This window comes from Theobroma cacao, chromosome 5 (assembly GCF_000208745.1).
Source record: "Theobroma cacao cultivar B97-61/B2 chromosome 5, Criollo_cocoa_genome_V2, whole genome shotgun sequence".
NCBI lineage: Eukaryota > Viridiplantae > Streptophyta > Magnoliopsida > Malvales > Malvaceae > Theobroma > Theobroma cacao.
Genome location: NC_030854.1, coordinates 7,873,715 through 7,889,329, shown reverse-complemented (window position 1 = coordinate 7,889,329; position 15,615 = coordinate 7,873,715). Strand labels below are relative to the sequence as shown.

General features: G+C 33.3%; 2 protein-coding genes across 2 annotated transcripts; one reads left to right on the top strand and one right to left on the bottom strand.

The window, feature by feature from the left end:
- On the top strand, positions 655 to 5,548 carry LOC18598354 (TLD domain-containing protein 1). Its single transcript, XM_018122029.1, has 8 exons — positions 655 to 760; positions 859 to 961; positions 1,067 to 1,171; positions 1,625 to 1,710; positions 1,945 to 2,186; positions 2,871 to 3,060; positions 4,104 to 4,287; positions 4,919 to 5,548. The coding sequence occupies exons 1-8, from the start codon at positions 708 to 710 to the stop codon at positions 5,222 to 5,224; spliced, it is 1,269 nt and encodes a 422-aa protein (XP_017977518.1). The 5' UTR covers positions 655 to 707; the 3' UTR covers positions 5,225 to 5,548.
- LOC18598353 (secoisolariciresinol dehydrogenase) lies at positions 6,443 to 7,740 on the bottom strand. Its single transcript, XM_007027846.2, has 2 exons — positions 7,523 to 7,740; positions 6,443 to 7,369 (listed from the first exon to the last, which is right to left on the bottom strand). Exons 1-2 carry the CDS (start codon positions 7,549 to 7,551, stop codon positions 6,574 to 6,576), a joined length of 825 nt encoding a protein of 274 aa, XP_007027908.2. The 5' UTR covers positions 7,552 to 7,740; the 3' UTR covers positions 6,443 to 6,573.

Here is a 15,615-nt window from a genome sequence, read left to right as displayed (position 1 = left end):
TTATTGTGATTCCATGTTGCCTTCCTTTTTTGCTATGATCCCACCCTTTGAGGGATTGACCCCTCTTTCACAAAATTTGAATTTCAGGCAAAAAATGAAGGCAAGATTGATCCCAAAGTTGGCAGTGTTGACATTAATGGTTATATATACCTGTTTTTAGAAAAAGAAAAACCACTAAATTGTTTATTAATATATGGATATTTTGATTTAATAAAAATATTTAATTATATGTTGTGAAACATTGAAAAATATGTATTGAGGAAAGGAAAATGGTACTTCATTTCTTGGAAAAAAATATTAAATATTTTCTTGAAAATGATATTTAATCATGAATTCAATAAAACAAATTATATTGCCCATCATTTGACATTGAATGTCATTATACATTGCACCTTTTGAAAAAGTAAAAATAATTAAGCGCTAAATTTTCTCTAGGTAACAGTGATTCAATACTGTCTCTCGAAGCATATTTTGGTTAAGAAAACATTAATAAAAAAAAAATAAACATAAATGTCTTCTTCAATATCGATCATGGCAATTTGGGCTGGTTTCCAATCCAACAAAAATTCGATCAGTTTGGACTTGGACATCGAGTATTGTACCGAACCTCGGCCCATTAAATATAAGTAAATGGGGAGACAGGCAAACGGAAGAAACGAACATTAGCCGGAAAATTTATCAAAGTAGAGCAGAGCAAGAAAAGAGCAATGGGAAACAGCCAGTCACCTCCTGCAAATCCTCGTTTCACTTCAGCTTCCAGGTTTCTTTTTTTGTCTTCTGTCCTTTATTTATTTTTTATTAAAAACTACTTATGATATGTTGGATATAATTGAACTAATAAAAATAATTGTGTTTAAGATCTTTTACACCAAAGGAACTGGAGGATCTCAAATCACTGTTCGCTTCCCTGGCTGCCCAGTCTCAGAGCAATGGTCAATATATATCTTCTTCTGTCTTTCAGGTTTTGTTCCTTTTTCTGATCTACCCCATTTTTGTTTATGAATGTTTGTTTTGATTTCCATTGATTCTTTTTTATTTTAAACAAGAAGTGTTATTATGGGTGTAGGTTTACTTTGGATTAAAAGGTCCTCTCGGAGACAGAATGTTTGATTTAGCCACACAGGGAAGGAAAGACGATAAGCTTGGTTTCGAAGACCTCGTGACCACTAAAGTAATTCCTCCTTTTTAGATTCTATTATTATATCCGGCATTTTTGTTGTTAGTTATCAGTGGTTCATACAAATGCTTAAAACGAATGTAGTTTGTTATAACTTCATCTGATTGTTGCTTTTGTTACTTAGGTTTTACTTCCCCAGGTGAAAAGCTAAACGCCTGTAGCTGTTGTTAAATAATTAACTTTTAAAATTTTAACATATTGTGAATGACAAAACGCATGGTTTTGCTTCAATATGGAATGGTTACCATATTTTCTGTGTGTTACATTTTGACTATTTGTTCATTTTCAAATCAAATACTAAGATTTTGCACTTTAGTAACTTTTGAAGAAGGAAATAACAAATATCAAAAGGCAAGGAACAAAGCAACAACTAAGGGGATCCTATGTTAATGGCTGTTCTGTATTGAGCTCGCAGAACCTATTGGTTATATGTTTCATTTTTTGTAGGGGACTTATGAGAAAGGGACAAATGATGAGATTGAGGAGTTTATTTATCGATTGTTGGATGTTACAAATGATGAAATTTTGACAAGGTAGGATTATGATCACTTGCAATATTCTCTTTACTTCACCAACTCACTTTTTCCTAGCCATTAAAATTGGTTTTGTCAACATTTATTTCCCAACACATGAAATCTAATGAAGGAACATTTTTTGTTTCATGTTATAATTACTTTTACCATCTAATTGATTGAAAATGTTTTAATTTCTAGCTACTCTGTCATTTTAGAGACCTTCTAATTTAAGTGGCTTCTTCTCAATGACAGGTCTGATCTAGAATCTGTTCTAATCACAATGTTTGATCATATATTCCACCTGAAAGGTTCTGGACCAGGATCAAGATCGAATTGCTACATGGTGGACACATTTCTGAATGCTGCAAGTTTCTCAAAGGATCATGACGGATGTAATGATAAAAGTATGTCTTTTGAGGATTTCAAAAGCTGGTGTTCTCTTGTACCATCTGTGAAGAAGTTCCTTGCGAGCCTATTTGTGCCACCAGACCCAGGTTCTCTATGCTTCTTCGCTTATCTATGCCCTTTTATTCTGTAATCTTTCACATTCTGGTATCATCAATGGAAACATTATGTCATACAAGTATGAAAAGCTACTTTATGTTTAATGCAAACAATTGCAGTACGGACATGCTGCTTAACTTAAAGTTTTGTGTTCAGAAGAAATGGCTTTTAAAGCATTTTTGTCCATCTAATGACATATGTATTCTATTTTAATAACAGTTTGTAATTGGAATGGCTCTTGATGACAATGGTCTACATATGAGCGCAGGTAGCTCAAAACCATCACAATTAGGTTCATCATTGATAACTGGAATTGGAATAGATGAGACATATACTGCAAGGCGTGCTGGTTTATGTGTATAATTTTGAATTTGTATCCTTGTCTAGCTGTGCATTCCCAGAACTTAGCAAAAATATGCAGTTCTCTTAATTTCAATTTGATGATCTGATTTTATTGCACCCAGCTTAACTTTGATAAGCCTGATTCATTGGGAAAAACTTATTTTTGTCTTTATATTATGCTTAATTATTAAGGCTTAACTTAGATTAAGCTGAGTTGTAGATTAATTATATACATGGCCAGGTAGTTGTTACGCCGAATCCTTTCCAGTCTCCTATGATAGAGATAAAATTAATATCAGAGGTCCAGTTTTAATCGATACTTTCTTGTGTAGGGAGACTGGGATCTCAGGTTCCTAAATTGCAGCATTTGGAGAATATTGATTCTAGTGTAATATTACTAAGAGATGAATATGCTTGGCATATAGGAGGAGCTCTATCTCAAGAAGAGCTAGAGGAATGGAAACTTTTGTATCATAGTGCATTAAATGGCTTAAGTTTCAACACATTCTTGGGCAATGTATCGTAAGTACCTTGCTTCCTTTCTTGCTACCATCTTATCTCTATTCAGACTTTATTAGTTTTTCTTCATTTTATTTCAAGTCATAAGAATCCCCCCGTTAGTTCTGTCCCCTGCTTACCCAACTATTTTCTGGTTCTGGATGGTGAGAAGTTCATGTAATATTTTAAACTATTCTGAAAAAATTACAGATAATTGTTATTTTTTGGTTTAAATAATATGAAATTGATCATGTCTGATTTGTTTTGGTGTGATTATGATCAAAGGTTTCCTCATTTTGCTTGACAATTTCTTATCTATTCGTGACTACTAAACTCCATCTTCAGTGATATGTTAAACAATTATAGTATGGTTTCCATTGCTGCAATAACTTTTGATATTATTATCTTGGCTTCTTTATCCAGTCTCCTTTGAAGCTGCTTTGACCTAGAAATCTCTAAACGATGTCATTGATGCATATGGGCTCCCTATATCTTACAACAGTCTCAATGAACAGAAAGAGCTCATTGTGAACGCTGTCAGTCTTGGTTATGCATCTATTAGGGAGACCAAGAAGAAATTGACAAGCATTTAGCTCATCTTTTTTTCATGCTTTGCAATCAAGCAAGACGCCTTGTTTGTCTATGATGAACTATGGAGTTGCTTCTCTGTTTAGTTGATGATTTTGCTTATTGCTATTTGACTATTCATTTTTTATTTTTTTTCTTCCTTTTGTTCAGTTTTTGCAAAAAAGGTAAGAAGGAAAAAACAAAAGCATCAATCAAATGGAGCCTAAAATATGCCGATTGGATACGTATTTTTCTGCCTTCTAGGTTTATGGGCTTGTATGTGAGTGGTTCATTAAATAAAATAGAGAAAAGACAAATTTCTCTGTATCAAATGATGAACTTTCTCACTATTGTTTTCAGCCTTTCTTTGTTTCGTTTTCTTTTTCTTGAAGACAGTATAATCTCTAAGAACTTTCTAATTTTATTTCCATTTCTCAGTTGCTGGGACCTTTTCTTTTTTAAATAGGAGTGGAATGGGTAATTGTTCAATTGAACTGCAGAAACAATGATGGGCCAACTGTCTTGATTATTAAGGATAGAGAAGGTTACATATTTGGAGGTTATGCTTCTCAGCCTTGGGAGAGGCATAGCAATTTCTATGGGGACATGAAGTCTTTTATCTTTCAGCTCTACCCGAAGGCATCAATTTTCAGGCCAACAGGTGCAAATAGTAATTTGCAATGGGTATGTTTCCACTTTGCTTTTGTTTCATTTTTTCCCAGGGTACCATTTCCACTTCCTTTCATTTCAAGATGAAGCCAAGTTATGTTTGAATTCTTTGTTTCCTAGAATATTCCATTGCAGTATTTGCTTTATAGTTCTGATATTTCTAAGAGAATTTCCTCTTGTAAGTTGGCATGCTGTCATTTATAGAGCTCTGTAGTGATTGAGTAAAATGTCTGTAGAATTAGACCTTTCCAGGATGGAAATTATGCAATTACACAGTTACACTGCCAACTTTAAGTTGTCTATACTTAGGGTAGCACTGATTTAGGATTTATTGTGGCAGCTTTCATACTCAACTTGAAAATGAATTGGAATTATCTATAAAAGTTATTCAGGGTTGTTCAATATTTATTATTCTAATATCATGGACTTAATGTGGGTTTGACCACTGAGATGCAAGGACTCTTAAACCTGGCCCTGGGTTGGTCATCCAACTCCTTTTCTTCTGATTTGAAAAAGTGGATTTATGTTTCCCCTTTTTATCTGGTTTTCTGATTTCTGAGTTGGGAAAGAACCAAAACTGCATACTTTCCGTCTGATGCCTATGGGAGTGTGCCAGTTCCCGTTGCTAATAATCTTGCGTTGGCAGTGTGCTGTGAACTTCAGTTCAGAGGCAATCCCAAATGGTTTTGGTTTTGGAGGACGCATTAATCACTTTGGCCTGTTCCTCTCAGCAGGCTTTGATCAGGGGCATACCTTTTCCTGTACCACTTTCAATAGCCCTTGCCTTTCAAAGACCAGCCAAATATGCCCAGAGGTGATAGAATGCTGGGGAGTTGTTAGAAAAGGAATGGAACATGAAAAGCAAGATGTTGTAAAGGGTACAGTGTTAGAAAGGTTTAAGGAGGACAGGCATATGCTCAACATGGTTGGGATTGCAAATGCCAGCGAGTAGTCTGGGAGGCTTTCCAACATTGCATGCATTTTTTAGATGGTCTTGACAATCTAAAAAATTCTTATAACTAAATGAGGAAGGCACCGAGTCATTGTGGCCTGTACTGTAGAATTATTCGATTCTGCTTAGCACTAGGTGTGTATAACTGGATGCAGTATATGTTACCACTGATGGTGATTACTGCCTTTGAAAAGGTGTAATGCTTTTGGCTCATAGAAATCTGGTTTCAAAATAAAATGCATAGAAGAAGATTGAGAACTAACTACCCTTTCTTATTGTCAAGTATTGATATCCTTCAGAGTATCATTTACTCTTTCTTTGCTATATGAATTTCAGCGTTTTACTATTATTCTGCTGTCATATCAACATGCCTGGCATCTTATTGCTTGATTTTTTCGTATAAATAGTTTAATTGTTAAGGATATTTAGTTAGCTAGTACAGTGGTGATCTTGTAAATAGGTTTCCTTTATCTTTTGCTTATATACCCAAATCTTGTAACAGTTGCAGATTAAGAAATAAGACGTACAGTACTAAATTCCCATATTTCCTTTTTCTCTCATGTTTTTTTACGTGATTTACATGTCAAAATTTGAAAGAAATATTTTCTGATGAGATATAACCGTTTATAAATGTATATACGGTTCTTGTTTATATAGTTTACTGTTGCTTTAGATTTTTTGGCATTGTATGTGATGTGTCACATCCAAGTCGGAAGAAAAATGGTGGCATCTACGGTAATTATATGCGCAGAAAGCATAATGTTTAAGAGGTCTCTTGCACATAAGACCTATTAATCACTCGATAGTCCAATTTCGACCAAAAAATATAAGGAAAATAGTCCAAAATATAAGAGAGATTCTCGGGTAAAATGGTCAAAAGTGTTGAAAAGAGTGAGTATTTGCACTTTAAGAAAAGAGAAAAGGCCAAAGAGCTTGCGCAGACATGAAGAAAAAGTTGCCTATCAATTATCAATAATGTCGTAGTTGGGAGATTTTGGTTTGATATGGGATAAGACGCCTTTTACCGTTCTAATCTCGCCGTGACCAAGGGACGTGGTGGAAACAATAACCACATGGATGATACAATGAATTTTCTAGATTTTCAGGATTTGGTTCCCTGGCTTGCTTGATTCAATGACGTAGCTGTTTTTGCTGCAGAGCTTCTAACTTGTTTAGGGTCTGCTTTTCTTTTGTATTTCTGTCTTTGGAATAAAATTGTTTTACCTTCGGAAAAGACAGAAATTTTATTGAGGAAAACATAGTTCGAAACTGAAAGTAGACTCAGACACCGGCCATACAAATAAGCCCTCAATTACATATGTAGTTTTAGATAAGTTTAACACAAAGGTCTACTCAGAAAGTACTGATAGTCCCATCTTCCATGTTTGATTGCTGAGGCTATACCCTCCATCAATTGTCAGGTTGACACCACTGAGATATTTAGCCTCATCGCTTGCCAAATACAGGGCTGCATTTGCAAAATCTTCTGGTTCCAGGACGGCCCCTTTCAGTACTGCTGAAGCAGAAACGGCCTCCTCTCCCTTCTTCTTATCGAATACCCCGAGTGTTTTTTGGAACAACGGAGTGGCAACTGCATGAGGTGAAATGCAATTACCTCTAATTCCATACTCACCTAACTCCACGCTCAAGCTCTTAGTCAACCCTACCACTGCATGCTTTGATGCCTTGTATGCATGAGGGGTACCCATGCTTATTTTTGAAGCAAGACTTGCCGTAAAGAGAATGCACCCTTTCTTGGCAGGAACCATGACCCTAGCGGCATGCTTGGCACCCAGGAATCCACCAAGCACATTGATATCAAACACTGTCTTGAAGTTCTCGGTATCTGCATCTGTAACTCTTACTTCATGGTGACCCATAATTCCAGCGTTATTCAACATGATATCAAGCTTTCCATACTTGGAAACCGCCAATTCTACAGCATTTTGGACATCAGATTCGCATGTTACATCACAGTGGACATAGCTGATGGTTTCTGTTCCAAGTTCTTGGCAAAGGGAGTGGCCCAAGTCATCTTGAATATCAGCAATCAGAACCTTGGCTCCATGTTGGACGAACAGCCTGGCTGTACTCTCTCCTAGGCCACTGGCACCACCAGTTATCAGTGCCACCTTACCTTCTAGCCTGCATAGAAGAATGTAAAGTTCATACTTAACATAATTATGACAAATAGCTAATTAGCGTGCAAACTTCTTGCTAACTCAATTTCGGATTGACAGAAACAACATTTGTTTCAATGTTCTGCACTGTCATGAATTTGGGAACTCTGGGATTTACCTCTTGGTTACTGAAGACTCGGCGCTCATTGTAGTTATCAACAAAGGAGATCCTGCCCAATATGTCACTCTGCGTGTTTTTGATTGCAACACTTGGAATGTGTATTTCACTTCATTGTTATCAGGTCTTTATAGCTTCACAGACTGTAACCTTAATTACTCCGAGAAATCAACAATGGCGTCGTCAGTTATCTCTTTGAATGCGTTCATCGTAAGAATATATCGACACTTAGTTACACACACTTGCGTCCACAATTTGAATTAGTTACACACACTTGCGTCCACAATTTGAATTAGTTACACACACTTGCGTCCACAATTTGAACTACTTCATTTCAGTACTTTGAAGTCTACGATGTAACAGACATTTCCATGACTTCTAGTTCCGTGTGTCAAATACGTCGCGACTCCTTAGCAAGCGGGCAGTAAAACATTGACCAAACATCTAAAGGATCTATATTATAATGTATAGGTATATTTATATTTACTAGTAGTTAATTTCGTAATTTACGCACGTAAACATTTTACTTAAACAGATTAGTCTGTTTTCTGAAATTACCTTTTTTTTTTTTTGGCAATGAAAATAATTTCAAATATATCATATAATGATAGCTAAAATTAAATAAATAAAAATGCCCCAACAACCGCAAATATATGAGAGTTAAAATGAGTTAAGCGGCATTGAATTTAAATTTGGCTAACTCGATTGTTTATCAAATCAAATAAACATGAGAATTAGGCTTGACCTAACCTATTAAGCTTTGAACTTTGATTTGAGTTCCAAGCACAGGCACCTTAGCTCTATCTATTTTCGCCTTCATAAAATATAATTAAGAAACCATGACGACCTCTTAATTAACTTATGATCAATAAAGGGTATTATATATCTTATCTAGATTCATATATTAATCTTGTAGTTGAATCACGGAGTTGATAGGAACTAACTTGATCTTAAATTTACAAAGCAACTTATAGAGATTAACCTAATAAGTCAAATCGCTAATTGATCATTGGCTAAGTTTGAATAAAAGCGTAATTTATAAAAAAAAAAAACTTATAAAGATTAACAAAAAAAATGTGTGAAATATGGATATTATAGTTATTTTGTTACCAGCAATGTTACATTCTTATTTGTTCTGAGAATTTAACCAAGGGATTACTTACAAATGACATGAATATGAACTAATTTTAAAAATAATTGCTTGTTTAATGTGGTTGATCCAATCCGAAGCCACTTTGGACTAAATATATTATTATTTTTTGTTATTTCTTTTCTCAATATCTTCAACTTCAATTAGGAATATATGACTATCCCGTTATATAAAGCCCTTCTTTTGTTTTTACTCTCTTTCCAAATATAAAACTAATATTCCTTGGTTTTATTCTCGATTAAATAAGTGCAGATAGCCACCCACTTTCAATTGTTGTTTCAAACGGCTATGCTTTATCTTTCTTCCCATGCGCTTGAATTTATGGGCTCAAAGCGGGTTCAAAGTGGGTTGCCTTAGGATGTTGCAGCCTGGCTGCTGGGTTCTTGGGTCCGAGAAGGCAACCTGAAAGTAGGAAATTTCCCAAAGCTAAGGTATGCCCCACTCCCCTGGAAGAATTTCAGGTCACCATCACTAGTAATTCTCCCCACTTCGTTTTTTTACGAACTATCAAGAAGAAAAAATTAGAACCCTTGACTATCAAAATGTAATTCCTTGGAGCTCCCTGACCCTTGTTCTCGCAATCATGCAAGTAAAATGAGAGAGCAAGTTAAATAAATATGTACGAAGATTGACACTAGAGAAAATTTGTTAAAAATATGTACAGCAGGATACTCGTGGCTTATTTGGTTGTCAACAGGGCGATCCAATAAGGTTAAAGGTCTAAAGCGACTATTATATATTTTTTAAATAATTAATATAAATCATCAATCAAAATTTTTAATTCAAATAAATCAACTATCACATAAAATAAAGATAACATAATAATATGATATAAACTCTAAATTAAAATAAAACATCTGTAAATATTAAAACAATAGTACTTAATTGTTGAATACTTATTACAAACCGTAAATAAGACTCACGGTTTTATAAAGATAATAATATAACAAACTTCTTATTTATTCTTTAAAGGAAAATTAAAGTTAAAAAGAAGAAGAAAGAAAGAGCATATGAGAAAAGAAGAATGCCAAAATAGATATTATACATTTAAAAAAATAAATTGATTTTATATAAAAGAAAAAAATAGCTGTTGAAATTTATTAAATATGTTAATTGGAAATAGGAGAAATAAGTAAAAAAAAAAAGCTGTTGGAGATGATTAAATACATATGACTGCTAGTTGATTGGAAATAAGAGAAATAATTGAGAATTAATAGTATTCTAGAAATTAAGAAATGATAGAAAATTAAAATTTATTAACCACATAATTAGAAAAGTGAGAAAATAGATAATTTTATTAATTATTAATTATTTTTATATATTTTTAATATAATTAATTATATTATAAAATTATAGAACATTTTCAAATATGAGGCCTCTCTAAATTGGGGGCCTAAAGCCCTTGCTTGGGTGGCTTTACTTAAGGGCCGGCCCTAGTTGTCAAAGGCTAAGTTTTTCAAGCTGTTTAACTCAAGTGATTTGGTGTTCTTGAATGAAAAATTAAAGGCTGAAGCAGGACTGGGCTTGGTGTTTTCATTCTCAGAGTCCATGATGGTATTTGAAGGAGTTAAAAATGAGTAAAGGCGCTTATGTATTTGGTAGTAACAACTTGAAGGCGCTGATGATGGGTGGGACTAGATTCATTATGTAATAGGTAAGGTTAGGTCTCTTTTTTTATCAACAAAAAGATAAAGATCTCACTCATTAGAGAGTTAAAAAAAAAAAAGATCTTAATACACTGAGTACCAACAGTAATTTAGGTAGTATTATTTTCGTTGTTAAACATTGGATAAGAAATTAGTTACATTTTGTGTTTTAAATTTCTACTATAGTAGATCTTGGATTAACATAAATTTATTTGTATATAAAGTTTATCAATTGGTATCAGAGCCACCATGGTTAGGATTTAAAATCCTTACAATTACATATTGATTACATAAATCAAGATTACTTGTTAAGGTTTTGTATGGTTTTTTGAATTTATGTAATTATATTATTAAAATGCATAATTATCTTTGTATGATGCAATTAGATCTTGGGCATACTTAATTGCTAATAAATTATAGATTATATGGTTGTTTGGTTGAATTATATCTTCGTAATTGAATGAAATTTTATTTGATAAATTGGGTTTTTCAAAGGTTGTGAGTTTTAATAATTTTAAGCCAAAAACAATTTAATTTTATGTAGTTTTGTTAAATTACCTTGAGATGAGTTAAAATTGTGTTTGGTTTATTTGGCTCCATAAAAATGATATTGTCTTTAATGGTCAGGTTTGGGTCGTTAGTAAGTTTTTGATATGTCTAAGCTAAGAGTTAGGCATTGGGTTATGGTGAAATGGCTAAAGGAAAATTTCTCAATTTTGGATGGAATGAGAGCTCCATCTAATGCCTCTACTTTTAATAATTGTGGTTTTAGTAGGAAAGTGGTGGCTTGGAAACCTCTTTCCAATGGATGTTTTAAATTTAATGTTGATAAAACAACAAGGGGAGGTCTAGGTGAATCTAGTATTGGACGTGCTCTTCGTGATGAAGGTGGTCGTGTTAAAATTCTGTTTTCAAAATCTATCGGAGTGGGTGACTTGAATAGGGTTGAGATTCTTATGACTAAATAAGCTTTTGCTTTGTTTGTTGCATCTTGATGGGCTGCTATTCATGAACTTTTAGTGAAATCGAATTCCGCCAATGTTGTTTCTTGGGTGAAATGTCCGTATTTCATTCCTTAGAGAATGATTAGAATTATGAACATGATCTCTAGTTTTAAGAAAAAAGTGGCTAAATGGTCTTTTATTCATACTTCAAGATCTACCAATCATTTAGCTGATTGTCTTGCAAAGAGTGGTGTGCAACGAGCAGTGGATTTATTGATCGCTTACAACTAATTCTTTTTTTTTATGTGAGTTTGATTTTTTCTGAGCTCTATTGCTTTTTCTAGTCTTTGCTTCTTATTGCTTTTGATTAAGCTCTATTGCTTCTATTCTTTTCGTGATTGTTTTGTTGATTCAAAAAGTGTTTAGTTTTTCCTTTTCTTTTGTTTTCTTGTTAGGTTATGTTTTTTGGTTTTCTGGTGTACAGGGCTCTGTTTTTTTGATGTACTTCTTTGATTTGGGAGTTATCCTTCTAGATAATCCCAATTATACAAAAATATTCTCTTTGATTTTAAAAAAAGTTATCGAGGCCATAAAGTTTGATTAAACCTATCGATTTAATCATGTTGGATGCTGCCATGGGTGTTTGGATTTGACATAAATTTGTCATGTTAAGTTGAAATCTTTATGGATTCAAAAATTTAATTTTTAGTTATTGATTTTATCAATAAATTTAAGGCTTTTGTTTCTCTTATTACAAGGATTAAATCTATATAAAAATTGTAACTTGATTTGGCTTGTAGTGAGAGAAATTAAAGTTTAAAGGTTTGGGTTCAAAATTGAAACTCATTTCTTGATTTTTATTAAAACCTTTAAATTTTACATGGTTATGTTCAATTTTATCTCTACAAATCACCGGTTACATGTTATAGAGATTAATCATAAATTTTGATTGCATAAAAATCGAGTATATAGGATCAAATAATGAGAAAAATCAAAATGGGTCATAAATGGGTATCAAACTCAAAAATTTTCTCAAATTAATCTCAATTTGTGATGTCTTTATGAATTTTAATTCACGAGTATTATAAAAGAAAGCCTTAATGAAGGTTTGAAAGGGTCAATTTCATCAAAAACACTTTAAACCTCGAGAATTAGGTAGAAATTGGCATAAGAGACTTGAATGGGTTGAATTAACCTAGTTGGGTTGGATCTGATTGGAAGGACAAACAATATTTTCCAAAATCCTTTTAATTTCTCTGTTTGAAACTTTGGCTTGGCCGCTCGTTTAAGGATGATAAGCAGTGGCTATTTTGTGCTTGATCCCATATTTTGCTGGGAGTGCCTAAAAATTTTTGTTGTAGAAGTGAGACCCTTCATCACTAAACATGGCTTTAGGTGTACCAAAACGTGTGAAGATGTTCTCTTGCAAGAATTTATCACTACCTTAGAGTCATTCCTTGACAAGACAGTAGCTTCAACCTATTTAGAAAAATAATTAACAACAACCATGATATATTCGTTATTGAAAGATGGAATGAATGGACCTATAAAATTAATTCCCCACACATAAAAAATTTCAACTTCAAGGATGTTGTTGAGAAGAATCTCATGTCTCCTAGATATGTTGTCCACTTTTTGGTATCTATCACATCTTCAACAAAATTTTGAGCATCTTTAGAAAGAGAAGGCCAGTAAAAACTTGATTTTAGAACTTTTGCAGTAGTTCATTTTCCCTATAATGTCCTCCGTAATCAGATGAATGGCAATGATGAAAAATATTTGCAAATTCTTCTGAAGGAACACACTTTCTAATGATTTGATCTCCGTAATGCTTGTATAGAAAAGGCTCATCCTACATGTAGTATTTAACATCATGCAATAATTTCTTCTTTTGTTAAGAATTAAATCCAAGAGGGAAGAGTTTACTCACAAGATAGTTCATGAAATCAACATACCATGGCAAATTTTTCTACTACTCTATATGAAACACTTGCTCATCAAGAAAGGTCTCATTGATCACTGTTGAATTTCAAACTTGTTCTCCATTCTCTAATCTAGATAAATGGCTTGCCACTTTATTTTCTGTACCTTTCCTATCTCGAATTTCCAAGTCGAATTCTTAAAGCAAAAGTACCCATCTTATCAAGTGTGGTTTTGCATCTTTATTCTCGGTTAGATATTTAATAGTTGCATGGTCAGTGTAAACAATGACTTTAGTACCATCAAGATAAGAGCAAAATTTATTAAAAGCAAAAGCAATAGCAAGCAACTCCTTTTCAGTTGTGGTGTAATTTGCTTTAGCCTTGTTCAATGTTATGCTAGCATAATAAATCGGATACAACATCTTCGCTTTCTGTTGGTCCAAAACTACGGCAATTCCATAATCATTATGTCAAGCCTAGCTTGATAATATACTTGCCATGTCATTCATGTACCTGATAGCATGTTTGCATCCAAGTATATAAATGCCTTGGAAAATCGTTAAAAGTTGGTATTGTACTTAGTGGTACAATTAAGTTGATTAAAGCCTCGAATTAGTCCAAATAGAGATTTTAAGATGCATTTGAGAGTTATTGAACCTTAAAATGTTTTAATATGGTGATTTAGAGTTCGAGGATTGATTTGGAGTTTAGTTGGGAATTTTTATAACTTAGGGGCAAAATGGTCATTTTGCCACCCGAGGGCAAAATTGGAATGTTGGATAAGATTTTTGACCAAGTTTGACTATTTGGAGCATAATTTGAAATTATGGAGTGAAAAATTTCAATTTCGACATTTTTCGAGTATAAGGGCAAAACGGTCATTTCACGTGTCCATGAGGATGTAATTGAAATTTTATGCTACCATGACACTTTTCAAGCCCATGAATTTCACCTATTATCACTTTATACTTTGGATAATTATGGGATTACATGTGATGGTGAGAAATTGCTTAATGGTTAAGTTTTTAATCGTGGCCCAATCAAGTGGTGACATGTGTCAAGCTTTAATATTTTATTGATTTTCCTTTATAAACCGACTTAAGCTTCTCCCATTTCACTCTTATGGCTGGCCAAGCAAGGGAACAAAGAGAAAAAGAGAAGAACAAACCCTAGGAAGGAAAAATTCAAGAGAAATTGTTGGATTTCAAGGAATCGAGCAAGTAAAGGTAAGATTTTTAATTTTAGCTTGTGATCTACCTGTCCCATGCATTCTTTTTCATTCTCCATGGCTGAAATTCAAGTTTTCAAGAGGGAACCTTTGCTGGCCAAGCTTAGAGAGAGAAGTTTTGGTGATGAATTTTGCTAGATTTCATAATATCCTAGTGATTTTAATCATTTTGTGATGTTTGGAAGGAAAAAATAAGCAAGAAAATCACATGTTTTTCAACCACCCTCATTTGGCCAAATTTTCTATATGGCATGTTAATGATGGATTTGGTTGTAATTCATGTTATTTAGCTAGGAATTGATGAATTATGATGTTGGATATCGAAACCAGTTATTGAAAAGTATAGTTCCTTTAGAAAATGGCTTGATGGAAACTGAGAAAATCATAGTAAATGGACTTGGGTTTGATTCCTAATGATATATATGGATTTATGAGACTGTGTAGACATTGATTAGTATGTTAGTTCGGAATCGAAATGAATTTTGGAAAATGTTGAAGTTAGTCAAAAATCAAGTTCATTGTAATGCTTTGGTGTATTAGATTATTGGGAGTGTAATGAAAATATTTGGAGTTGAATCGGATGTTTTAGTTAAATCAATGCTGTATAGTTCGAATTAGGTTGAATACAAATTCATTCTAATCATAATTGAACCTACGTAGAACACCATCTTTAAGTGACTATCCGAACATTTCTCATTTAATTCCATGCATTCATAAAGAGCCTGAAATAGTTTTATAACAATTTGGTATAAATATATTGAATTACGTGTCGTGTATTATGTATAGGTGGTGAGTCTTCTGGTAAGGATAAAGATATCATACCCAAGGATCAAGAATAGGAGTACTCCATACTCCCGTTATTGTGAGTAATCAAACTTTCATCTTAACTATCTAAAGTAGTTTATACTCGTTTTTATGTTTTAAAGAAAAATGAATTTAAATTGCAAACTATTATGTTTTATAATTGAAGTGTTGATTAAATGAAATGAGATTTATAACTTGTTTTGAAATTGAATACTGGTTTTGGAAATTGAGTAAGTGGAGACTGTATACTTATGTTATATATATGTTTTGACATATGGTTTGAATTGATGGCTTATGACAATGTGATGGCAAGCATGGCTGGATTTGTGTTTGTGTGGAATATATGAACTGTTTTGCTTTGCCTTGACAGGTTGGTAATATTATATTAGCCATGTCATG